This window comes from Uloborus diversus, unplaced genomic scaffold (genome assembly GCF_026930045.1).
Source record: "Uloborus diversus isolate 005 unplaced genomic scaffold, Udiv.v.3.1 scaffold_1211, whole genome shotgun sequence".
NCBI lineage: Eukaryota > Metazoa > Arthropoda > Arachnida > Araneae > Uloboridae > Uloborus > Uloborus diversus.
Window position 1 is genome coordinate 21,044 of NW_026557890.1, and position 27,861 is coordinate 48,904.

Sequence of the window (27,861 nt, forward strand, 5' to 3'; positions counted from 1 at the left end):
TTTGGCTTTTACGAACACTATTTTAGGTTTAGGTTTAATAAAAGAAAGTTTGAGCTTTAGAGAGAGATTTTTTTTTTCTACAGTGAAAAATGGATTGTTGTTATGCCACTAAGGGGTAGCTATTTTATTTAATAATAAATGCTTAAGCTATTGAAAATACTGTGTTAAGAGCAAATTTAAAACCTAACTTTTAACAAAACGTTGATATTTCACCTAGATTTGTGTTTTGAAGTGGAAGAAGGAGATTATATAATATATGCTTAATCCATTTGCACAAATGAGAAATTTATGCACATATGTTTTCATTTTATTCCCAGAGTTTTAAACTTGGGTTTTTAATTGTAATATGTTAAATATAAAGGATCATTATGTATTGTAATATGAAGTAGCAACCTTCTCAAAAGTGTTCTTGTATTTAAATTATAATGATTCGTACATTTTGCCAACTTTTCCAGGGCATTTTTTTTTAAGTCGATATATCATATCATGTTACATAATGGTTCCTTACATATTCAAATGTATCTCACAATCAATAGCCAAAGTTTAAAATTCCAGAAATAAAATGCAAATATATGCATGAAAATTTAAGTTTTAAAAATACTTGGATGTAAAAAATGAGTTAAAAATGTATCTAGCAATCCATTTCAAATGTTTCATGTTAGATGAATTTATATAGTGTATTTGAGTTTTTAACAAATTTGTAATACTTTTAAACTTTATTCGAGTAACATAATTCCTTTGCATTAAATTTTTGAACTACGAATAAAAACAAATTTATGCTACCTATTACAGTCGAACCTTGTTAAGACAAACCTTGTTTAATAATAATAAAAATTCGCTAGTGAACAAAATCTTGCTCCAAAATAATTACAGAGATCTTAACACTACATTTTTAATGTTAAATCTTGTGAACCTTGGATAAAATATAAAGGTAAGGGGGGGGGAGCTGTAATTGTCAAACAAGAGCATTAAAATAAATGCTCCTGACTGATGTTTTAAGAAACTGATCACATCCATTCTAGAGCAAAATCACCATACTTGCCTTAATATTATATCTGTTCTTGTCACAAAATCAAATTAGATTTTACAGATATGTATTCTCTATCTTAAAATCCTTATACTATGAACATAGCCAGACTCCAACAAAAAGTGCAACACTTTAGGGGCCAGGAGAAATTTTTAATGGCTAGGCAAATTTTTATTCAGCGTTTACATACATTACTTATCATTCAGAAAAAGTAATTGCCAAGTTTTTTTTTTTAATTCGCTTGGGATTTTTCAGGTCCTGAATATTCTGAACCTTCATCAAAATTGCCTTAATATTTGAAAAAACTCAAAAAATGGTTTCTTGGTTCATTCCAAAAAAATGTTCATTTTTCAGTTTGTCTTATCAACATTCAACTGTATTTTAAGTAAATATGTCTCTAAGTATGACTACAATATGTAAGACATCTAAAAAATAACACTTTCTGTGTGTTAACAGTACACCATTAAATGTTAATTGATTATGTTATTCCACATGTCACTTGATAAAGAGAAAAGAGAAACAAATCTAGATAGAGAGGCTACCAAACAACTTAAACATGCTATAGAGGATTTGCTTCTCACTTTTTTTGAAGATGGAAGTCACCCCTCACTTTTTTCTTGCTATATAATGGCAGTGAGAACAATAAATTTCAAGAAAATAAGAATATTTAAAAGGCTAAACTGATACATAAATTTAAAGTGATATAGTAACTCTTTTTTCAAATTTATATCTTATTCTTAAATTAAACAAGATCTACCTGTCTCGTGAGGGTTTCCAGCTATTTCAACCCATAAAATGTAATGTAAACTAGATCTTGATCACAACTAAGGAAAAGAATAAAAAGTAAATTGAGGAGAACTGGCTACAATACCAGATAAGCCCCTCTGTAATGCAGTAGCCCCTTTCCGCCTTTTGCTTGGGTGAACATTTATGTAAAATATGGGCTTATGGTCATCCCTGTTGCCAAATTCGTTACATAAAAGAACTAATAAAAAGAAAACACCTGTATCATTGCACAACCCTCTACAAAATCAACTCTGTCTACAAAGTATTGGTGTGCTGGACAATTCTTGAGGCAATGGCTTCAATCTTTCTCTTCCCTGTTTTGTATTCTTCTTTGTGTATTCTTGTCATGTTTGTGCTCTTATATTATCGTCCTTTGTTTGTTTATACATGCATGCTTCACCATTGGAAATAATAATAATAATAAAAAAAAGAGATCTTGAATTAGGATCCCATATTTACTAAAGTTATTTCTGATTTTATTATTAGGAAGTTAATGAACCATGCCTTCCACATTGCTGCATGTGGATTATAGTTAAGGTCTTGCATTCTTTCCTGTTAGACAAACTCGCCTCTTCCTTTTATCTTGTTGAATTAAATTACTTTTGTAATGGATAACCATTAGCAATACCTTTTTGCCACACTGGTTATATACATCACTCAGGCATCCATATTTCGGAAAATTCAAAAGTTAAGACATTTTTTTGATCTATATTATTTTACGTCGGGGAGGGGGGGAGGAATTCGGATTTTTTTTTTTTAAATATAAAATTGTATTTTTTTATCAAAAAAGTATAAAAAGTCACCAAAATAACATTTTTTTATTTGAAAAGCAGAATCTATTTCTGCTGAGATCTGTAGAATCTCAACCATTTCAACAATTTCAAAATGGCAGACATCACTGAAACCTCTTGCATTTCGCATGTCAAGTTGTCGAATGTATTTTGCTGGCACAGACAACACACCTGGTCAAACAGTCAGTCTATTCTGAAAAAGTGCAACACCGAACCCTTTTTTCTCTGCATTAAGTGGAAAGAAAAAAATCCTCAGGATAATTTTTCAAGTTATGTACATCTTAGCTTAAGTTCATTTTCATCATCAGTTATTGTTTTAACTAGATATCATTCAAAACGTTCGAAATGTCACTCAAAAATGTTCTTTATAACAACGTTTTCTTTCTTTTATAAAATGGTTCCGATAAAAAATAAATACAGTGAAACCCCACTACAGAACTTCAAGAGACTAAATTTTGTAATGGCTATTTCGTTGTAGTAGAATTCATGGAACAGAAAAATATTTTTTTCAGTCTCTTTTTTTTTCTCAAATCATTTGCATCAAAGAAATTTCTCCTTTGAACATTTCTAATGTCAACGTAAGTTGTTGATTGGATTGCAATAATGTGAAACACATGGTGTTAGAATGCAAATAGACAAATAGGAATCTTCTCTTTTAATATAATGATATGTTTAGAATTTATACGAACAGTATGCATGAATACTATTTCTGAAATCTATTGTTTTTACACAGTTTTCACAATTAGAAAACAGTTGCAATGCAATGCTCATCACCAACAAGTGTTTTTTTAGGTACTTTGCATTTTGTGTTAAAATTAACACATGAATTGTAACAGTAGGCTGTAGAAAGCAGTTTTTAATGGTGTAGGTTATAAAATTCTTTCCATGCTGACGCCACTATAGCTTTTAAGGTTATAAACTTGCGAAAAATTTATAAGTAAGTCTCTTAATTAAAAAAAGTTTTGTTAGAAGCTTTCAAACTGTGAATGACTCCCCTAAGTAGTGGTTGTAACAATGTAAAGAGTTTATTTGGTAAAAAGTCAGTCATATTTCTAAGCCTAAAAAGATTTGGAGAATGACAATTTTAATGATACAATTGGGAAAAAAAAAAAAAAACTTTTCTTTCTTTTCAGTTTTGAATGAAAATTTTTTTCAGCTCGCCTAATAAAGTGATGTCCTGTCACCTTATCTTTACTGTTAATCTGATATACACAAAGATTTTTGGTGACCCTCTTGAAACACCTTAGTTTTATGGATTTTCCTTAGGCCATGGGGAGAAATTTGCAAGATGAATCAAAATTTGACTTCAATAAAAAACATGTGATCGTTTCTTGAGAGTTAACTTTTTTTTTACAATTTTTTGTTACAATTTAAGAAATTTGTTGCAAACAGAACCGTTGTCTTACTCTTAAAGGAACTTTTCTACTATGGAGGGACAGAGGCTGCAAAATATTGTTACATTTTTTGACTTTTTCATCTTCATCATCATTCGGTATTTGTTCTCTGCAATCATTTCTTGATCTAAAATAGGGCCACATGTTGACACCTCTTCATCAGTTGATGTGTGATCTTTAAAGTGGTACCTGTTCATCAGTTGATGTACAGTTGTCAAAGATGATTTTTAGGACATTTAATTCAGATTAATACGCATTGTCTTCCTCTTCATCTTCAGCAAATACATTTTAAAATTCCACAACATTCCACGAGTTTTTCATAGTTTCTTTGGTTACTCTCCCCCAGGAATAAACAACAAAATAAATTGGTAATAAAACCTCAACTCTGACTTTACTGCATTTTTCTACATTTAACTGAAGCTTTCTAAATAAATTATTTCTGAAACCATGAATTACACCTGAAACCAAGGGGTTTAAAGCTAATGATCTTCAGTAATTTCATATTGAAATCCAGTACTTCAAGACACTTTCCTATCCTTCTTGATGTCTTATATCAGTATAATCCTACGTCACATGTTGATGCTGGAAAGTACTAAAACAATCCTGCAGATAGAGCTTTAAAAAAAGCTTAAGGAAAGAAAAAGTTAAAAGAAGCCTAACATTTTGGTTTGAAAAAATAATATATTCAAGACTTTTTTCTCTGAACCAGAAAAGTAAAGTAATCAAGAGTTACGACTCACTGAAAATTTATTTACCAATATGTAACACACATTCTAATACAATAAACTCCCAATTATCAGTGACGTGGAATATCCGCAGCCTTTCACACATTAAAAAAAAAAGCAATGTTGACTGAATGTAGATAAACGCAACCATTTTAACTGAACGAGTGCAAAATCTAAACCCTTTCAATGACATCAAATGTTCCAACGTCACCAAAACCAGACTAGATGAAACTAGATTTTTGAATCAACCTTACTTACTGCTTTAGATCTACACTACTTATTAATATTTAGATCGACACCACTTATGTGCACAAATTAGTGATCAGACCAGTCTGTTCGAAAAAATTCCCTCTCCTTCTTTACACATTTTTAGCGTAACCTAGCTTGATCTGCTTGCAGGATTTGCTTGCATATGAATGTAATCTGTTTGCAATAATAAGCTATCCTTTTTTTTGCTTTTACATAAATTTTTCCAAACACTGTTACCACTTCCGCATAAGTTTAAATGTATGCAAGTATATGATTGTTTTAATCTATTGCATACACTAATATCGTTTTTCACCTATTTTGAGGACCATCCGATATGTGATTGAGGATCACCTATTTTAAGGATTTGCTTGTCCGCAATTACCATACCATCTTATTCCCTGTATAATTGGGAGTTTACTGCAAATAAATTAATAGCTAAGGACAGTCAGCTAAAGAAGCACTACAACTAGTATCACTCAACATCATTAATACATTACGAAAACAGCTTAGAATAAACACTAAAATTTCACCACAGTTAATTAGAAAAGTTAAAAGTTTTTAATAAAATGAAGTACGTTAAGTGTAATCATATAGCAGTTTGACTTACTCTACTCTTGAACCTTTCATACATCATTACCAAAGGACATAATTAATCAACTTACCGGGTTTTAAATTTTCCTATTAGGCTCACAAATAAAGAAATTTTTCCCAACTGAAATAGTGTGGGATACTTCTCCCTCACAATTATTGATAAGTGAAACAAAACTATTACATTACCTTCTAAACTTATGAAAAAGCAGTTACACAGGGGCCCCTCGAATCAAAAATTTTGGAAGAGCAAAGATTCTCAATCAGCCGAGTGGGAGTCAAAATTTTTTGTTAAACGATAAAATACAGGTAAGCACACAAGGGTACATCTAATAAAATGAGACATTCCAGCATTTAAAAGTTGCAATTAAGTCCCCGAATTTGCCAAATCCTTGGAAAAGATTTACCAAATAAGGAAAATTTTAGAAAGCTCCTCCCATTGAGGCACCCCTGCTGCTACTTGCATATAAGGTCAATGTGAAGCGCTTTCTGTATTAAGGTTAGAAAACACCTTTGTTGATATATTGATTCTTGGGAGATTCATGACATTCACATTAGGTGCTTGTTGAATTTGGTTCAGCTACTAGAATTTTGTCTGGTGATTAGTATAACAAATCCGGTCACAGTGCTTGATTCTGCTACTCCCCTCCTCTCTTTTTTTCATCAAAAATTAAGAAAGACGTAAATAATGTTTGCTTTCCCTCTCTATCTCTTCCCCTCTCAATAAAAAAAAGTCTTTAGAATGTTGTAACCAAATTAAATCCACAAAGCTTGTTTTGATTTTAATTTTTCAAAAAAAAAAAAAAATAATAATAATAATAATAATAATAATAACAACAATAAAGGCTTTAAAATATGAAAGCATACATGCAAAACAAAAGTATTATGGTTTAACTAACATTAAACTAAATAAAACTGAACAGAACACTAATAATTTCACAAAATGAATGCAGTGGCAAAATAAGTATATTTTAGTAATGTTTTTACCACAACAACATATTTCATATTTATCAGAAATCACCTCATAACTATTAAATTGTTTACAGACACTTTGGTTCAACAAAGAAGGAAACTTCAATTCTTTAGATTTAAAATAGCATAACCTAAGTGTGAAAGGCTTTTAAACTATTATCTCTAATTAGTACACAGATCAAAAATTTTAAGTATTAAACATTCCATGTGAAAAGAAAATAAGAAACATAATTATGAATAGTTCGATTATGTAACATTAAAGCACACAATTGATTTTGATTACAAATAGTATTTAAATTGTTTTTCTTCTTTCACACATTTGTTAAAAACCCTCTTTAAAAACCACTTGGTTTACGGAACATTACAAAAGAAGAAACGATTCGAAGGGCAGAAAAAATTAGAAAAGTAGCACAAAATGTGGAAAATGTAGGTCTTTATAAGAATCTCATGCCTGAAGCGCAAAGTAATAGTGCTATGTGGCTACAAGTTATCAATTTACATTGCTTTGAGTCATACTTTTTATTGAAAAGCAAGAGAAGAGAACACAGGGGAAAAAAATATCAAACTGAAAATTGAAAATATTCAGAATAAACAAAGCTTAGGATCACATTTTTATTTTATTAATTATTTTTTTTAATAAATTACACAAATGGTGGAATGAAAATTTTAAATGTTGTAATTATCGTCTAAAAACGAAAAATAAACAAATAAATGAACAAAACTGAAATGGGATTTAAAAAGATGGTTTGTAACATAAGTAAAAGTTTTAAACATGTATGCAAAAGCTTTTGTGCTTGTTTCATACCACGAAAATAAGTCAATTTAAACTTTTATTGAGAACATGAGGAACATGATTGAAGTATTTAGTCTACGCCATAAAAAATTTTAAAAAATTATATTTTTGACATTTCATTTCAAGAGAAATGGAATTAGTATTTTTGACACTTAAAAATAGTTGGAAAAAATTGTAGCCCAATAAGATTCATGTTACAAGAAATTAGTGTAGGGAAAACAAGAACTTTTGAAACTAATATGAACATTTCAGAAACTAATTTAACATTAATTGTTTTTTATACATATACACTAACAATTCAATCGCACAAGCATAGATTTCAGTTTCTCTGAAGATGAAACTACGAAAAATTGTTGGCTTAATCTACAACCACCATAACAAATTAAAAAATGTACCATGAAACTGCTTCCACAGAACTTAATGTATTTTTATCATATCAAAGATATGTAGAACATAAAATTACTTTTTTTACAATATTTTTGCTTAATTATACCATGATTACAAAAATGATATTTTAGAGAAAACTTATGTGACGGATGTTGGTGTGCCAGGGAAATGATGCTGACATTTAGGGACTGGATTTTTTTTGTAGTTCATGTATCTATACGTAATTTTTCTTTGAATTGTCATATTTTTATTGTTTTAGAATTCAGTTCTATTGTTTCTTAGATTTCAAAAAATTTTATCATTGTTTCCTTGATTCGATTTTTAGCTTCAATCTCATGTACTTGCGATACATGAGGACACATGATGTAAACATCAAGTGCTTTTGAATTAAAAAAAAAAATCTTTTTTATCATTTTTTTATTTTTCTTTCGTTTTTCTTACTTGCCTGATAATATAATCTATTCAGTTACCAATCATAATGTAAAGAATATTTGGGCCATAAATATTATTTAGCCAAGGCTTGCACAACTTGATCAACACATTTGAAATGCACATATGAGAAAATTTTGGAATTCAAAAACTCCCTTGAAAATAAAACAATTTTGAAGCTGTAAAAACTTATTATAGATTAGAATTCTCTTATTGTGAAATGCAATCAGTATTTCCTGCATAACTGTCACTGCAATGTACTTATATTCCTTTATGCTTAATATTTTGAAATTTTTTACATAATTTTAACTTTGAGAGAAAATATCCAGAAGAGTAATGTGTTCTTTTTCTTTATTTCTCTGTTTAACGAATAAATTTAAACTGACTAGGACCAGCTTAGCTGGCTCCCGAGTCTGTTGCTGGTCGTCACATCTGCATTTGTAATAATTTTTCACAAAAAAAGAAAAGAAAATGCTGTAGACATGTAATAAAATGCAAGACTTGGTACAGTCAGGATAAATAGACTGCACAAGACTATACTATTTCATCAACTAAGAACTGTTCCAACAAGAAAAATCTTTCTTTTGTTTAGTTTAACGCTTAATTTTTAATGATTGAAAAAAACAAAAGAGTTTTGATGACAAAAGCAAATTTCTAATAAGACGAGTTGAAAGAGTTTCACTCGGTGATTCAAAATTACGAAGTAAAAACAATCTTTCTTCTAAACACTGAAATGCATTACTGATGTCGCCTTTGTATTGTAATAAATATTTCAAACAAGCTAAAAGCAGGAAAGTAATGCAGAATGTCCTTACCCCGACATGCAAAGCATCCAGGATGCCACTGACTGTTCATGGCAGATATATAGTTATCTGTGATGGGTCGATTGCAGCCAGCACATTTCAAAGCAAACATGTCCAAGAAATCTTCCCTGCAGTAAGGTTTGCCATCCTTTTCATGAAAGCCATCTTCACCAAACTGCTTTCCACACTGAGTGCAGAAGAAATGTTCGGGATGCCATGTTTTATCCAATGCAGTAATACATTTCTAAGGGGAAGACTTAATAGATTACATGAATAGTGGATGAAAGTAACATTTATCAAAATTCACAAAGATAAAGTAGGGATGCACAAATTAATCAGCAGCAATCAAACCAAGTTTCAACAGTTGATCGGCTTATTTTTAAAAATTTATTTTTAATTACTTTAAGTGCGCCCAGAACTGGAAACTATGCTGATTAAGTACATAAACAATAATTAAATAACTTTCTACAGCAAAAGGCACATATAATAAACTAATAATAATAACATACCATTAAAAGAGGTTAACCAAATCGTTTTAAAACATTTATTAAATTAATGCACACATATATTTTTAAAGCAACAGGTTATGAGATGGTTACTTTTTTCATGTAATATTATAAGTGTCTCACCAGTGGCTACTGTTTTCCGTGTACAGTAACACCCCTCAAATGTGGACAATTTTTAATTCCCCGATTCTAAGGCAAATAACAGTATTAAATCACTGTCCTGTGGACACCCATCTATCGCGGACAAAAAAAATTGTCACGTATTGGAGAGGTTTTACTGTAATATTATATGTGTCTCACAAACGCAGCCAGACCTCCAGGAGAGGGTTTTTTGGTGAAAATAATCCTTATGTGTGTATAAGCTATTGTATTAGGGTTGTTAATAAAGTTAAAACCAGGGCCTCTGGGCAGTGGGGTGGGCAAGGAAAGGGTCAATGGGGCCTAGACCCATCTATAAATGAGTGAGAAAATTCAAAAATTACGGTATCCACTTTTTCACACATAATTTTCCTGCTTGTAAACATAGGAAAACTTGTACTTGAGTACATTCAAATTTCATTGGGTCCACTCCAAAATGAAACCCTGACTACACTATTGCCTCTGTGTGGGGGGGGGGGGGAGGGATTTTGATCTCCTTTCCCTCGCTGTACCACTGGAGTTCCCTTTCTGTGGGAAAGAATTTTCAAATTCCAACTTACTTTTGTTTTAAGCTACTGTTTATGCATACAATTATAGCATAAACTGTATAACTTTCTTTTAAAATCACTAATGTTTACTTTTAATAAAAACTTGAGAATTATTAAATAGATTTCAATGTTTTTAAATTTAATTTTTCTATTTTATATTGATCTGCGCCTCTATGATATATACAATGTTTCACACATACCACGAGTCAATACTTTTCTACACATCCTATCTATAGCATTGTGCTTGAAATTGCCTTATAATTTTCATAAAGATATAAGGTATCAAATAACTAATAGTAAAAAAGTTCAATGCCCAACTAAAATGTCTATAGACAATGGTCAACTAACTAAATATTCAAATTTTCATCAATCTGGTTAACAACAGAATTGAATTTTATTAACAATATTTAAAAAATAGTTTCCAGAACTTGAATTAAGTTTTGAAACATCATTATAAGGAAAAATTTTGAATATGGAGAAAAATAATTATTCCTCACAGAATCAAACTATCAACTTAACCCGAAAAAATGAAATTGTAATTTATAAAAAAGGTTAAAACAGTAGCATTAAAAATAATTAAAATTTTAACAAATTAGTGGACAATTATTTTCTGCAAATTAAGTGGTAATCTGCCAATTTGCTTATTTGTGCATCCCTAATAAACTTAACAATTATGCACTGGATTAAGATGAAGGCAACACTTTTTTTTTTATTCAAAAATTTTCAATCACATATTTGAGGTTGAAGAGATAATTAATAGGACTAATTCTTTGGCTTATAGACTGGTCTATTAAAGATGTAGCTTTTTGGGGGATGCCATCTTCCCCGCAAGCACAGAAACTAGTTACATTACTGGCGCAGGCCATTAAATGTTCAGTGATAAAAAATGTACTTATTTTCAAGTGCTTGACAAAATTATTGTAAACTTATATCCTAATAAATTGTCAACTTTTTGCTTATAATTAATGTTACTATTCATAAAGGAATGAAATAACTTCCAACTTCAATCAAGAAAAATTGATAGCTTTTTGCAATGACAGGCAGATAAGATAGCAATCAAATAACATTATTTTCTGACATTAGTATATTTTTAAATTTTTGCTCCATTTTATCAAAAAATAAATAAATAAATAAATAAAACTTCGGCCAATACAATTTTTGTACCAGGGAAAAGCCTTCCCATTTGATACCCTACTTATGCATTTACTGTACTATAATTTAGTGAGAGGCGCAAGGGACCCTCGAGGGTAATGTATTATGATTTCAAGTAAATATGCTGTACTGACATATATGCCACAAATGGGCCATTCTTCAAAAAGTGTAACTTTTCTGTCACATGCCATTTGCTGTAAAAACTTTCAGGAACAATTCATTTAACAATGCTTTTTAATTTCATCAAAAATATATCTATTTAAACATGCCCACAATTTTTTAATAATATTTTTTATTTTGCCATATTTTTTGTTCACAACATGTGAATTCTAAGGTACATGGCATGTCACACACCTGGTGTGACTGTTTATGTTGCTCAATAACTTGTTTAATTATAAGTATATACTTATTTATTATTCCTTTCACAAGTGTCTCAAATACTAATTGTTTCAGTATATTTAATTTTTTAATATTGTGTTTTAGTTTGTTTTAACAGGATAAAGAATCATGTCACACAACAAGTTCTCACCTCTGTTACCTAAACACAAAATGCCATTTCTCATTAACACGTGGCAGTAATAACATCACATTTTATTTTACATGATACAAAGGAGTCCCCTTGTTTATTTTCAGCCATAAAGAAGTTGTGAGGTTTTTTTCGAGAAACAAGAAGATAGCTTTTGTTTTAAAAACTAAGTATGTTTATTGTGAATTCTCACCTTCGTGAACATGAATTTCAGGGATGTAAATTGATGTAAAAAAAGAAGTGAACATGTTTTCATATGCTTAACATGTGCAGATTGTAGCAACAAAGAAAAAAAAAATTCCCTGAAAAATATTATGTGTATTATGTAGTCTATATCTATGGAAAATTCCTCACCTCCGTGAATCTCACTTATGTGACAGACCTTATCAATGCCATTATTTCTGAGGTGAAATTAAATGATGGAGGGGAAATACATCAACTATAGGCATTCTACTAAAATTATAAATTGCCAGTATATTCTTAAATTTATTAAATACTATTTTAAACACATATTTGAACTAAAAGGATAACTAAAAATTAAGCCATACTTTAATTAAGAGAGCTTAATATTAGATTCCCAGTAATCATTAAAATAGCTCCTTGTTCGCACAATTAACAAAATTACTACTTTGATATTAAATTGGCCTCAATTTCGAAACATTAAAAGTTTTCTTATTTATTTATTTTTTATTTTTGTAAACAGAGATTTTCTTAAAATTTTTTTTATTTATGAGTAAAATATTTGGAATTTAGCTGGGTCATTGTTTATGGTTTCTTTTAGTAGGTAACACTTTAATGTAAGAATGGAAAAAAAAGAAAAAAAAAAAGGTTTCGAAATTGAAAAATATTTGAGTTCAAAAGTTAAATTTTCTGGAGAATGACCCAAATATGATTACTGACTTATTTGACATAGAAGTGAAGTTTATACAACACTGCATGCATCACTATCCTTAAATTCAATAATTCTATTCTATATTAATACAATCATCATTTGAAGTGATGATAACAGCAATATATAAATAAATAAGAAAAATTATAAACATCTTACCTTGCCACTTACCCAAAACTAATCTAGCCAATTTCTAAAACAGAGGTTATTTTATGCATACAACGTTTACTTTTGTCAAACAGGTTAAAGAAATAATGCTGTTCACATTGCACAAATAGCAATTAGAACTGCAGACATGTGTTTCCAGTTTACAATCAATTCTCATTTTAAATGTAAAAATAAAGAGTTTGTAAAAAAAACATGGAATAAAAGTTCTCAGCTTTTTTTTTTTCTCTTTTAACAAGCCCACTGCAAATTCAGAACTAGCATCAGCACTTCTAATTGCTTTTTATGCAATTTTAATTCTGTTATTCGTTTATAAGTTACTAATTTTATAAAATAAAATAACCATATAAACTCTTTCATCTGCTTCACTATGTTTCAAATTGTTTCCTTCATTATCAATATGATCATTTTTCTTTTTTTCTTCAATTATTAGACTTAAGGAAATCTGATATAATCAGATTAGCTCAGAGTGATTTCCATAGTTTGCTGACTCATATAACAACCTCTTATCACAAAGCTTTTTTCTATTTATATAGACAACACTTTGATCCTAGCCAAAAGGCCGAGAAGCGATTTCCATTTATGTAGTATTTAAAGGAATGCCACTTTGCATTAATTCCTTTTATTGCCTTTGCAGTTTGTTCTTGAACACTATTTATGGAAAGTTTGAGCGACCATAAAATCTTTGCAAGACCATCTGGTATAACAGTGATTTTGATGTTAATTTTAACTTGAATTTCCTATTATCCATTAAATGGGATTGTGTGTAATCAAGAATGATGAGTCCTCACGGTTATAAGGAAGCACCTTTCCTTTTCCCCCAGCCATATAATATTAAGAAATAAAGAAATATGTTGTGCAAAAAAGTAAAATTAAAAACGTTTTATTGTGCAAATTACTGCATAACCGTGTTTCAGCATTACAAGGAACACTCTTTCAATGCTAAAGAAGCAAGGGCATAACCAGATTAACTTGGAAAGGGGGGAGGGGCAGGCCCAGAGAAGCTCCGATGGGAGGTCACTCTGACCTCCCAAAATTTTCCTTTTTGGCAAATTTTGTCTTACAATTCAGCAAAAATTGAAGTTCTATTTGGCAAAACTATCATCATCATTCGGCAACAATTTGGAGCTCCATTCAGGAAAATTTGGAGTTCCATTTGGCAAAATTTGGAGTTCCATTCCGCAAATTGAGATTTTCCACCTTCCCAAAAATCTAAGTTCAAGGTGCCCTTGGTCAGGTCCATCTTTTGGGCAATTAGGGGGCTGATCTGTTGCCTCTCCCTTCCTTCAAAGATTATGGAAGCAATGTCATTCTAAAATGATAGTGGTATTAACACAACTAAATACCAATTACTTTCCATTTTTCAATGAGCTCCCAAAGAAGATATGCACACTTTCAAACTCAAAGTTCCTACAGCTGAACTTATTGATAAATTTATAAATTGAAGCAACATTTTTTTTTTTTTTTGGTTTTATTTTAGGAGGGAGGAGGTAGCTGCCCTCTTTTGCCCACCTCTGGCCCATATAAGGAGCCCATGTAAAGAAGTGAACTTAATACAAATACAAATGTGACGACCAGCAACAGGCTCTGGGCCCAGCTAGGCTGGTCCTAGTCAATTAATTAGTCCCCAATGAAGATCAATGGCCCTCTTAAAGCTATCCACCCCCTTGCTCATTACTGCCTCTTCCGGTAAGCTATTCCAAGTGCCCACGACCCTGCTAAAGTAGTAGTTTTTCCTAATTAAGAATGAAAAGACATCAAGCAAAAGCTTTCGTCAAATGTCTTATATTCGGGTCAAATATTTTTTAAAGATAATATCATTAAAATAACCCTCACCATCTCTACAGCCTTTCCCTTTCTTTTCCTTAATTGTCAGTTTTGTTTGTTGCTTACTTTTGAGGATTATAAAATTTGTTTTAATATTGCAATATAGTCAAAACAGAGGTAGGTGACTGCCAATCATATAAGAAATAAGAAAATGTTTGACCAATTGGCTACATTTTACAAAAATATTGTTTTTTACATAATCATTCAACATGAAATTGGGTTTTATAAATCATGGTTAAAACGGTTGAACATTTTCATATTAGGTTTTAATCACAATCAAAAGGCTAATCTATGACTATTTTCGGCCATATCTGAAGACCACTCACACTTACAGATAATTTATTAATATGCCAAAGACACAAATACAGAAAAGCTAAGCAGTATCAATGCAAAATGCAATGAACAAAGAATAAAATCACTGATTTAAAAAAAAAATTAAAAATAATAATTGAACCTTTCTTGAAAACAATTTTTATCCTACTTTATTTACAGAATTTAAGACATTAAAACAAATTTGATTCATATCATCCTTTTTAAAATACTAAAAAGTTGTTTTGTAAAGGAAGTGGACTGTTTTAAATTAAAATCAATGATCAAACACTAACAGCAAATTTATATAATCAAGCTTAAAGCCCACAACAGCATCTGATTTTATGAACCGATTCCTTCATTGAAGAAAAAAAAAGATTCATTTTATGGGTTCAAAGTTCAAAACTGAACTAGTTTCAGAGTTAAAATTATATGGGCAAGTTCACCAACAGTAACGAAATAAGAATTAAAGCTGTAGGCCTGCATCAACCAGTAATTCAACAGGCTACAATCATTAAGTCAAGCATTTTTTTGAGTAGGATATCAATGAACTTCCTTTATTAATGCAATGTAAAAAAAAAGAGCTATAATCATTTGTTATTTAACAAGTCAATAATAGAAATTATACAGTTGAAATCAACATACATATTAAGCACAAACTATTATGCAATCCATAAAACAATGACTGATAGTAAACTTATTTTGAAATATGTGTAAGCATTAAGGAATCTATTAAGAGCAAAAAGTCATACCCCGAGAATAGCTGCGTTACAATATGCACATTTAGGTGAGAAGATATTGTGGTAATCCGTTTCACAATAAGGTACACCATCTCTTTCAAAGAAGTTTTTTGTTCCCAGTTCTTGGTGGCAATGTCCACACACAAAGTGCTCCTTGTGCCATGTTTTTCCTAATGCAGTAACAACCTATAACGAGCAACATGAAGTTAAAAAAAGAACAATTTTTTGAGGGGAAGAATCAATTGAACATGGTACAATTAAAGTCAACAAATAGCGTAGCAGAAAACAAGACAAGAGTAAATTATCAAGAGGCTCCAGGCTAAATTTCTTTTGGGGGGACGGGGGGGGGCAACCTTACAATTTTAACCATTTGGGGGCTCCTAAAAAGCAGGGACCAACTAGGCTATGGCCTAGTTGGCCTATTCAGTAATCAGGCCCTGGCAGTACAGCTTTAAAAGGTCATAAAATGACATAACATGCAAATAAAAGTGAATTAAATCAACTGGAGCAAATGCTGGACAATAATAATGTTAAGACTTAGAACAATTTAAAACATGTATTTACAATTTCTCAATGTGTAAAAAATTCAAAAGATATTACAGAGGTTCTTCACTGAAAAAACATAAAAAATATATTTTTGTTGAGTGAATCATAACATTTTTTAATATTGCTTTGGAAAAAGCTATTCGTGACTCAAATATCAACACTAGGGGCACCATCTTTTACAAATCAGTTCAGATCTTAGCCTATGCTGATGATATTGATATAGTTGCTAGGACTGTACCAGCCTTGAAAGAGGCCTTTTCATCTTTGGAGATAGCTGCTGGTCGAATGGGACTAAAAATAAACAACTCCAAGACCAAGTATATGCCTGTACAAAAAATTCCGCCAAATGACAGGAACACTTGTTTAGAAATTGGTACACATTCATTTCAAATCGTTAGCAGTTTTACGTACCTTGGGTCCTGTGTTAACAACAAAAATGACACAATCTCAGAAATACAGAACCGAATAACGTTGGCAAACAAGGCCTTTTTTGGACTACGCCCCATCTTCAGATCGTCTTTGATTTCAAGAAAAACAAAGATCTTGGTTTATAAGACTCTTATTAGGCCAGTTCTAAGTTATGCTTCTGAAACATGGCCTTTGACTAAAACCGGAGAGCGTAAGATATTAATTTTTGAGAGAAAGGTTTTAAGAAGCATTTTTGGAGGCATCAATGAGAACGGTGTCTGGAGACGACGATTCAATTTTGAAATTTACAGATTGTTTAGAGAACCTGACATAATAAAAAGCATAAAAATTAGGAGAATGAACTGGGCGGCCCATGTCTCTCGAATGAACGAAGAAAACCCAGTAAAAAAAGTTTTTGCTGCAAAACCTGTGACAATTCGAGGAAGGGGACGACCAAAAATGAGATGGTTGGATTCTGTTGAATCTGACTTCGATATTCTCAAAGTTAAAAATTGGAAAACCCAGGCAAAAAGTAGGACGTCTTGGAAGATTCTCCAAAGGAAGGCCTTGGCCCACCCTGGGCTGTCGAGCCAACTATGATGATGATGATGATGATGATGATGAATCATAACATAGCAAATATGTATCTGAGCGGTTAAAAGGCAGTCTTTTTTTTTTTTCAAACAGATTTAAGCACCATTTTACTAAACCTTTTAAACTCTATTCAAAGGTATAAAGCACTAAGATTTTGATTTAAAAAAAAATCAGTTTATGAGTTCATAGATGACAATCCAGTAATACTAGACTTCTCACAAATGAGAAACTTTAAACTCAACTCCTGACTAAATCTTGTTTTTGTGACTTAATACCCTTTATTTCTGAAGTACAAAAATGAAGCATGAAGTATGTATTTAAAAAATTAACTACTACACAACATCAAGCAGCTGGAAAATATTTAATGATCCCCCCCACTTTCTCCCAATTCTAAAGGTCTTACAAATCAGTAATCTTTCATGACCTGCATGAAAGAGAGAAAATGGTGTTCACTTTTGACAGCCATTTTTTAATATATATATATATATATATATATATATATATATATATATATATATATATATATATATATATATATATATATATATATATATATATATATATATATATATTAGGGTGGAACGAAAAAAACAAAGTTTTTATTTTCGAATCGTAATAGTGCGGAAAAGTTGCGATTGGTGAAGACTTACAAAACAAAACAAAAATTTTAAAAATCAGATAATATCTTCCGATCTCGCAACGAGCCTGAATATTTGAAAAAATGGAAAATTTCGTGTTTTCTTAATGATTTTTCAAAAATTTTGTTTTAATGTTTCTTTTTAAGGCTCTAAGACGGAAAAGTTACGATTGGTAAAGCCTTCAGAAATAAAAAAAAAAATTTAAATCGAATAATACCTTCTTATCCAGAAACAAGCCTAAAAAATCGAAAAAGTTGAGAGTTTCAGGTTTTTTTTTTCCGAATTTTTAACATTTTTGGTTCAATGTACTTTTTCAGGCTGCAGAACGGAGAAGTTACGTTTAGTGAGGACTTCAAAACAAAAAAAATATCTTTTTGAAATAAAACAATATCTTCCGATCGCGCAACGAACCTACATGTTTGAAAAAATGTAAACTTTAAGCACTTTTTCAGCTTTTTTTTTAATCTTAGTTTAACGATTAATTACAAAAAATTAGGAGAGAAAAGCGCCAAAATAGAAAAGATCTGCAAAGTGGCATTAAACAAGACTCCATTTGTGGTATTTTTTTTTGACAAAGAAAAGATGATACTTTATATATAGATAAGATTGAATCAAAGCAATTTCGGCGAACAGTGAAAGAGCATTATTCTATTATCAAAGAATCTGATTCCGTTTATATTGGCCACGTGTCTCCAAACTCTGGATCAGCCAAAGACATAGTGAATAGCATTGTTTCATATCTAAATGAACAAAGAATTTCACTGGATGATTTAGCCATCGTAGGTTGCGATGGTACTAAAACCAATACTGGCTGGGAAAGTGGCGCGATTCGTCAATTTGAAATTTATATTGGACGATCATTGCAATGGGCTATTTGTTTATTACATTTTATTGAATTGCCTTTCCGCCATCTTTTTCGGTATTTGGATGGTGGAACAACTGGCTCAAATTCGTTTTCTGGACCAGTAGGAGAACAACTCAGAGGTTGCGAAAAACTGCCAGTAATAGATTTTCAAGCAATTGACTGTACAATTCCAGATGTAAACAGAAAGTGCCTGAGCAAGGATCAAAGATATCTTTTAGATGTATATCAGGCAACAAAGGGTGGCAATTGCCCAAATGATTTGTCAAATCGTGACCCCCGGCCCACTCTCACATTCCAGATGTCTCACTTGTGCAAATAGAGTCCTTAGACTGTACGTAAGTGTATCGATCCCATCAGGTGACTTAAAATACAAAGTGACTTTTATTTTGAGATGTTACATGCCGGTCTGGTTTGAAATAAAGAACCGCAAAAATTTCACAGACGGTGCCATTCATGTTTACAGAACAATTCAAACCTGTCGATACGTACCTGACAATCTAAAACAAGTTGCTTACCCTGTCATTGAAAGAAACTCTTTCTTTTCGCATCCCGAAAACTTATTAATGGCAATGGTGTTTGATGAAAGGAGGCACATAAGAGGATAGCGTTTAAAAACGTCTTAAAAGCCAGGGAGTCTGTTTCTAAAGGCAAAAGCATTAGAAACTTTGTCATTCCATCTCTAAATTTCGAAGCAGAAGATTACACAGAGATTATTAATTGGAACACGACAAAGTTATCTTCTCCACCTTTTCTTCGAAAAATTCCTAACAAAAACATTGAAAATCTTATTGCAACAAGCACTATACCCGACTGGGATATAAAACTATTCCCCTGCCATACGCAAGCTGGCGAAAGATGTGTGAAGCTAGTGACGGAGGTTTCACTCCAAGTGTGTGGATTTAAATCAAGAGATGGTTACATAAGAGCAACATTGAAATCTAGGTCAATTATGCCCGAATTTTCCAAAAAATCTGATTATAAATTAGCTTTAACAAGTAACACTTAAAACAATAAGACTTGTATACTGGATTGTAAATTTGGTAAATATTTTATGACTTTCTATTATTTGAAAATGTTTCATTGTTGTAAAGAATGGTAGTTTTTCATGTTTAGAAGATACCTTAAAAGTCATGAGATAAATTAATGTTTATGTGTAATATAGGGTTTTTTAAAAGGCTTTTCCATGTAACACCGGGGAAAAAAAACAAGAAGAACAATTTAATTTTTAATCACTATAAGAAAAGATGAAATTCTCCTTTTTTTTTACTTTTCATGCTTGTTCCTGGATCAGAAGGTATTATTTGATTTCAATATGTTTTTTTTAAATTTCTGAAGGCTTCAGCAATCGTAACTTTTCCGTCTTAGAGTATTAAATTATTAAAAAGAAATGTTGGAGCAAAGTTTTTAAAAAATCGCTAAAAACACATGAAATTTTCCATTTTTTCAAATATTCAGGCTCGTTGCGGGATCGGAAGATATTATCCGATTTTAAAAATTTTTGTTTTGTTTTGTAAGTCTTCACCAATCGCAACTTTTCTGCACTATTACAATTTGAAAATAAAAACTTTGTTTTTTTCGTTCCACCCTAATATATATATATATATATATATATACATATATACATATATATATATATATATATATATATATATATATATATATATATATCAAAAAAAGTAAATAACCTTTAGGGTATTTGCTCTGAATCATGTTGCCAAGGTTGAGTTGACTGATGTGCTGAATGTTTCAGAATTTGAAGCTTATTATTTGAAGTAGTGTCAGATATACAATATGCATTTCCAGAAATAAAGAAACACATGGTTTTACTTTTGGCAACTAAGGCTTGACTTTTTGGTAGCCATTTTCAATTAAATGGTCACCTGCTAATCTAGAGCTTTACCATATGTCCTGGTGATATACACTTGTAGCACACTCCATCAAAGGAACTTGGATAGTCATTTCTCTCCCGAGTCAAAAGGAACACTTAGTAGTAGTCTTACTAGTCCCAAAAATTTTCAATACTATGAAAGTATGTAACATTGAAAGTGTTGCAGTACCAATATGCTTAAGTTTAAAATATTCTTTTCTGATAGGCAGGTTAACCAAAAAAAAAAGTTTCAAACTTTCAGCAAACCAAAATTTGGCACAGAATATGATAATAGTTGAATTCAGATGGTGGAAAATTTACTAGGAATGTTTATACTTTTGCTAATTACTTAAAATTTCTGTTCAATCAAAGAATTATTAAGTCAAATAGAGGTCTTAATTGTGTAAAATGCTTTGAAATTCCAAACTCCACATAGTATGTGTAATTTCAGATTAAGAAGAATGGTAAACCATAAAGTAATTCCATATATTTGCTGAAAGAACATTCAATAGATTATTGAAACAAAATTAAAAGCATGCATAAAAATAAAAGGTTTGCACTAATTACATAAATCATTCATCACCTGATGCACTGAAAAAGCCAGAAAGCATCAAGAACAACTATATGACCCAAACAAACTTTCAAACATGTAGTTATATTATTTATTGAAGCCATAACAATGAGGAAAAAAAATAAATGAAAGTATTTTTAAATTTGTCATCTAACTAAAACAAAAATTCCGTGGTATTCCCTTGCATTGATGTTCAAGGCATGTTTTTATCTCTTTTCCCATGGTAGTTATTTATCAAGAAAAATCAGTTTTTGGTTCTTACACTATTTCTACAAGTAGTGTTCTAAAGGACCTGTAAGTATGGACTGATAAGTAATATCAAAAATGTACATATGCGGAAAACTCTAAATGTATTGTGAGCCTATGTTAAAAGAAATACTGATGGGTTTTACCTAGCATACAATACTTTGTACTCCTGCAGGAAGGTAAAGTGCAGTACTTGCAGAAATTGTTTTTGAGATATTTGAAGATATGCGTTTAGGATTCCATACTAACAACCCAGGTAGCACAAACCATCGGATTTACGTTGGAGAAAGGTTGAAAATGCATCGCAATGGTTGGAAATATGTTTTGGTTAGATATTGGTTTTTTTCATACGCTCATCCGAAGCATCGGAGGGTGGTTTAAAACCAACCTATATCCAACTAAACGCATTCCCAACTTATTTCTAACCTTCAAACCTGTTTCAGATTTTACGCCCATTTATTGCAAGCTCGTTGCTGATTTGCGCGTTCTGCGATGCGTGCGTAATGCATCCCATAAGCACCCCCCCCCCCCTGCCTTTGCAGTCTTGTTGAGACCCAGGATTTGAAAGGGGTGAGGGAGGAGTGCGCCGGGGGCATAGCCATTTTCTTTTTCATTCCAGGGTCACATACACATTCACATGTGTTGCACTTGCTCACGGCGAGTGTTCAGTCCTCGCAAGAACTAAAGTCTTCCAAAGTAAATCAATTCATTTTTCCAACTATTTTTCTTTCTTTCAATAAATTTAAAACTAAGGTAAAAGTTTTTTTTTTTTTTTTTGTGCATGTGTGTGTGTGTGTGTGATTATTAAATGCATTCTACTTTTATTCGTTTTTCAAGCTTGACAAATCATTGTGGCTGTGCAGGCCCAAATTTTTTCGTTTTAAACTGCTTGAAATTTTTCTACAAATTCGTTTTGGCAGGGTGTTTTTTGGGGGAGGTTGTTTCCAGGGGTATTTTCTCTTTTTTGGGGGGGGGGGAGGGTCTCCCGTGAATCGAAATTCTTAAAATTTTTGCGCTTTCGAACTGATTTTTTTTTCTTTTTTTTGATAGATGCTTTAACTAGTTTTTTTAGAGAATTTTGTGAATGCTTTGAATTCGTTTCAGAATTTCGTGTTGTTCCTTTGTTTAGCTTGGGTAATTTTATTAGCACAATATTTAAAAATAGTTTGCAAATCATACAAATTACACGTGAATTGTACCATAGAAATAAAATTGTCTTTGAATGAACTTTTCTCTTTGATAGATAAAATACATTAAAATTCCTTCCCTAATAATAAAATGAAAAAAAAAATCAATGAACATGAACTTTTGAATGATATGGGAGAATATAATATAGTTCGGCAAAACAATAAAATAAGTTTAACCTACGTCATTTTAATTGTTATGAAGATTTACTAACTAAATGTGTATGCGTACGTTTTTTTTTTTTTTAAATTCTTATTTCAGGTCAAAGGAAAAATTGAACCTTCAGACAAGCTAGGTTATTTTTCACGGCAGAATTTTAAAGTCAAAAATTTTATTCTGTCTTAAGAATAACCTTGCTGGTAATTAGTATTTCCTGGAAAAGAAAAAAAGAAACTAATGTATGCTTATGAAGATAATTTTTGAGTAATTATTCCGAAAAATAAAAGGTAAGAATTATCAATATCTTAAATTTTTGTTCATATTTTATTGAAACGTTTGTAAATGATAGGGAAATGATAAATTGTACGTCAAATTCAGCCATTTTATCATTTTATGTTAATATATGACTGAAAAATTATTCTTTACACTCGCTCTTCTAAGAGCACCTCGTAATACTTATTTTATTAATGAAATGCTACAGTTAAAGTAGATAACATTGGAAGATAGTTGGTTTAGCGTTGAAATTCATAGTGGAGTAACGTTAGAAAATGTAGGTTAAGCATTGTTTTTTTACATCGAAATTACGTTTGGAAATTGTTAGTTTACTGTTGTGTTTTACATTGGAACAACATTAGAAAATGTTGGTTAAGCGTTGCTTTTTACATCGAAATTACGTTTCTAAAGGGTTAGTTTACTGTTGTATTTTACATCATTGGAATAACATTGGTTGAACGTAGTACTTTACATAGAAATTACGTTTGTAAATGGTTAGTTTACAGTTGTATTTTACATTAGAATAACGTTTGAAAGTAACGAATAACCAACCGTTGGATAACCGTTTTCCGACGTACCGTTTTAAGGTATGTTCCGACGTAAGATGCCGACGTTGGTTCAATGTAATATGATAACGTTGGGCCAATGTTCGTGTGCTAGCTGGGAATAGGGAAATGTTGGAATTTTGACGCTTTTTCATGATTAACTTTCAGCGGAAACCAAATAATCAAGCTCGTACAATAAAGCAGAAGTACAATAGATGACAAAAATGCGAAAAAAAAGAAAAAGAAAAATGCATAATTTGCAGGTATTGAGCTTTACCTTCTCACAGCTACAACCTTATAGTTTGTGAGGTTTCATAAAAAATGGCTCACTGTGTGATGCAAAAAAAAGTTTGATAAAATCTATTTGCTTTGTTTTATGTTTGAGATGGTGGATCGAAATTGCATGAAACAGAAAAGCAATTATTTTATAAAGTTAATAGAAAAGCAATAGTTCAGTATGAAAGCAGTTTCAAAATCTTTTAAAAAAAAGAAAAACCACTGGAGTATAAAGAAAATGCTGCCTTTTTCTAATCAAAAATTAGAATTTAGCCCTTTTCTTTAACTTTTCAACAAAAAAAAAAATCATATTTACTACATACATAAACAGGAATAAAATTGTCCAATAACATACACAAACTGACAAGAAAATTGTATGGCCAGCAACCTGTACGCTATTCACGCTCTATTAATGCTTTAACTACATGGAGTTGAAAAAAAAAGGGAGATTATTGGAAACAAACTACTAACTTTTAATAACTGCTAAGAAAATAATAGAAGTATTATGATTTTAAATTTTGAATATTTAATCAATAATTTCATTTATCAATTTAACTAAAAGTTTTTTTAAATTAATTAAATTATATTAAATTATTTTAACAATGGTCGTTGATGATGACAATTTACAAAGACATGTTTTAGAAATTATTTCACTTTGAATTTTCAGAGAAGTAACAAAGGCTTTAGTCATAAATCTGCTGACACTTCGGTTTTGACTTTGCTGTTTACAATATAAAACTGATGATTTATCTCACTGCTGTTACATTATTTAATGTTAATTAAACAACTGTTGGCAAGTCAAGAACAGAAAAGCTCATGATTCTTGGATCACACAATAGTACTTGCAGCAGTAAAAAGATGCAACTAAATGTATTAAATTTAAAAGTAACTGAACAGTATTTTGCTTAGATAAAATATAAGGATAAAAGGAATGACATTTTAGCAGTTAATTAGTAATGTATTATAATTAGTTAACATTTAAAATCTTTACAGCAACTCAAATTATAATTTTTATTCCTCACTTGTAGTTTCTTTTCTCAATTCACAGAATAGTCAAAAGTCAAAATTTTTTATAATGAGCAAAAACTGAGCTCTCTCAAAATTATAATGAAGCTTGCTACATCTATGAAAAGTCATCAGTAGTTGTTTTTTGCTAAAATACGAATAAAAGGAATAAACAATGAAAGTAAAGTGCAAAATGTCAAAAATTAGAGCAAATATTTGAGGAATTGACATTGAAAAGAGGTTAAGTGGCAAAACTAAAATTTTATAGGATAAGAAAGAAAGTTAGGGGTCAATAAAATAACAGTCAAAACCAAACTAATGAGTTGTTTGCATCCAAGAAAATAAAACGAAAATCCTTTTGAAAATGAAACAATTCATCAGTATGGTTTTAGCAGTTATTTTAACAATTCTTGATTGTTTTTTCTTTCTATTGTAAAATTTCTTTTTTGTCACTAAATTCTCCTTTTTAATGTTAATTCTTTATGTATTTTAAAACTAAAACAAAGCCTCTTTATCAAAGGTAAATATTTAACACACAAGAGCCAATTTGTGCGTGAACAAATACACTATTTTTATGCTAACTACACAACAATTATGCTAAGTTTTATAACTGAAACAAACAGAAAAGCATTCAAGGACCTAATTTTAAATTTGTATTTTATAAAAATCTTAAGCAAGCAGTTAGAAAAAGTCTCTGGATATACAGTGAAATTTTTTATCAAGCTAGTTTAAGTTACAATTAAAAGGTTTACCTTTATGTAATAAGTTCAATCCCAAAATTGTGCAAACAGCAGCTGGTAGATAAAACATGATATCTGACAAAAGTTTTTGTAGGATGTCTTTTCTTCATCAATAATGCTCCTCTTTTTTTGCGGGGGGGGGGGGGGGGGAGTGTAACTTCAAGACATGTGCCTGCCTTGAAGTTATTCTAATGTGTGTAGATTCTTATTGCCTGTTAGTGAAATTCTAATGCTATACTTTAAAATCTAATTATTCAGAAAAAGTTAAATTTCATACAGAATAATCATACTAGACTTTACATACTTAGCTCATTAAATCTAAAAAAAAACTCCCCCCCCCCCCAAATGCATTGGTAAAAGTGAAGGGATGGGGAAATACTTTAAAATAATAAAATATATGTTAAATCATACACATACATTCATATATTGCTGTTTAACGTGTTATTTATTCACATATTTTGAAATTTTATCTGTTTAAAAGATTTTTTACTCCCAATTTCTTAATATATTTCAAAAAATAACATTGATTTTTCAACAGTGCAACTCAACTCCTACCTACTACAATAAATTTCATAAAACCCTTTCATCATTATGCAACATCAAATTAAAATATATAGGTTATACACACAAATATGTGCCCCAAACTTGAATTCATCTTCAGAACATAATGCAAACACTTTAAAATAAGAAAAGAAGTTCAAAGCTTTGATCAAAGAAATATTCCCTCTGATTACAAAGGCATTGAACTGTTATAGGTCAAAGTGGGAATAATTACATTCAACAGAGCCAGAGTGTGTAAAATATTTAAGCATTTTTGTTTGTTTTTGCTGTTGCTTTGCGTCAATGAGAAAAAAAACACAGTAAAAATACTGTATTAAACAAACGCTTCTAAAACAAAAATGCATCTACAAGTTTTCACTTTTATAAAAAAAATCCTAAAGCAACATAAGTTTTTACTAATAAAAACTATCAGTCACTTTGAACTATTCTTAAAATAGGAAGGAAAATAAGTATTGCAAAAAATCTTTCATTTCTCAAGTTTTTAAATTCATGATTTAAGGAACGTGTTTAATTTCAATGCACTAATTGAGTGCAGAACACAAAGCCTATTTTAAGAAAAAGCTTAAAATTACAAGTTCTTTACTTCATTTGAAAATAAAAATGATGAAGTTTAGGCAGGGTTTTGGACACAGAATTTTAAAGGGAATTAGTTGGGTTGATGATTGGCTACCATATTTTGAAACTTCTGAATAACACTTCAGTTTTTAATACTTTAAAGTCCATGTGTATAGAGATAATTAAAGTAAAAAAAAAAACTTTAAAGTGCAATTGAAAATGTTGAAGATGGTTGTACAACTATTTGGTAATTTCATGTTATATCCAAATATAATTTTATGGTTTGCTAAAACACTTCTCGGTGTAAAGTGTTCAATCAATCAAACATGACAATATTGTTACAACAAATCTTCTTTAAATAGTAAACAAAATAACAAATCAAAAATAGGTCAACAAAAAACTTAATTTTACAAAAACTGAAAATTTGCAGATCAATTGGCTAACATCAGCGCAAAATAAGATTATATGTCACATTATCAATTTTGAGAAAAAAATAAATTGAGTCATTTATAAACATGAGTATCTAAAAATAATTTTGCCTCACCCCCCCCCCCTAAAAATGCACCAGAAATAATGTTTTTTAAGTTTTTGAAAATTGTATTTGAAGTCGGTAAACATAGAAATAATCTTGACTCTGAAAAGACAGAATTACAAATAAAAATGTAAAAAACAATTGTATTTGTTTACATTAGTTTATCTACCCCTAAACTTTTTTTTTTCATTGCTGGTCGAGGATTGCATGAAAAAAAGTTTTTTAAAAATTTCATATACAGTTACAAAACTTATTATTGCAGCACATTTAAAACTAATAATAATAAAATAAGCAAGTGTTATTAAAAGTCACAAAACTTCTTTTGAGCCTAAATATATATAAGCCATGCAATTTTTAGACTTACATATTTTTAACTTTACTTTTTTCATAATAAAAAAGTTAGCAGCTTCTAAACGTTTCCCAGCTGTTAACATTTCTTTCTTTAATTCTATTTTTGGCACATTTTTCCAATATCTGTTCCTTACATAAACTAAGACACAACAGGAATTTATTGCTGCAGTCTAAAGTGATTTTTATTCAGCTTCTTTTTT

At 30.5% G+C, this 27,861-nt stretch overlaps 1 protein-coding gene across 1 annotated transcript in view; it reads right to left on the reverse strand.

Annotated features, from left to right (window-relative positions):
* The window catches only part of LOC129232498 (paxillin-like), a 39,613-nt gene that overhangs the window by 5,389 nt on the left and 6,363 nt on the right, over positions 1-27,861 (reverse strand). Inside the window, exons 5-6 of the mRNA XM_054866644.1 lie at positions 15,757-15,930; positions 8,963-9,188 (exon numbers count right to left, since the gene is read on the reverse strand). Of these exons, the coding sequence (XP_054722619.1) occupies positions 8,963-9,188; positions 15,757-15,930 (400 nt within the window). The remainder of the gene's footprint in view (positions 1-8,962; positions 9,189-15,756; positions 15,931-27,861) is intronic.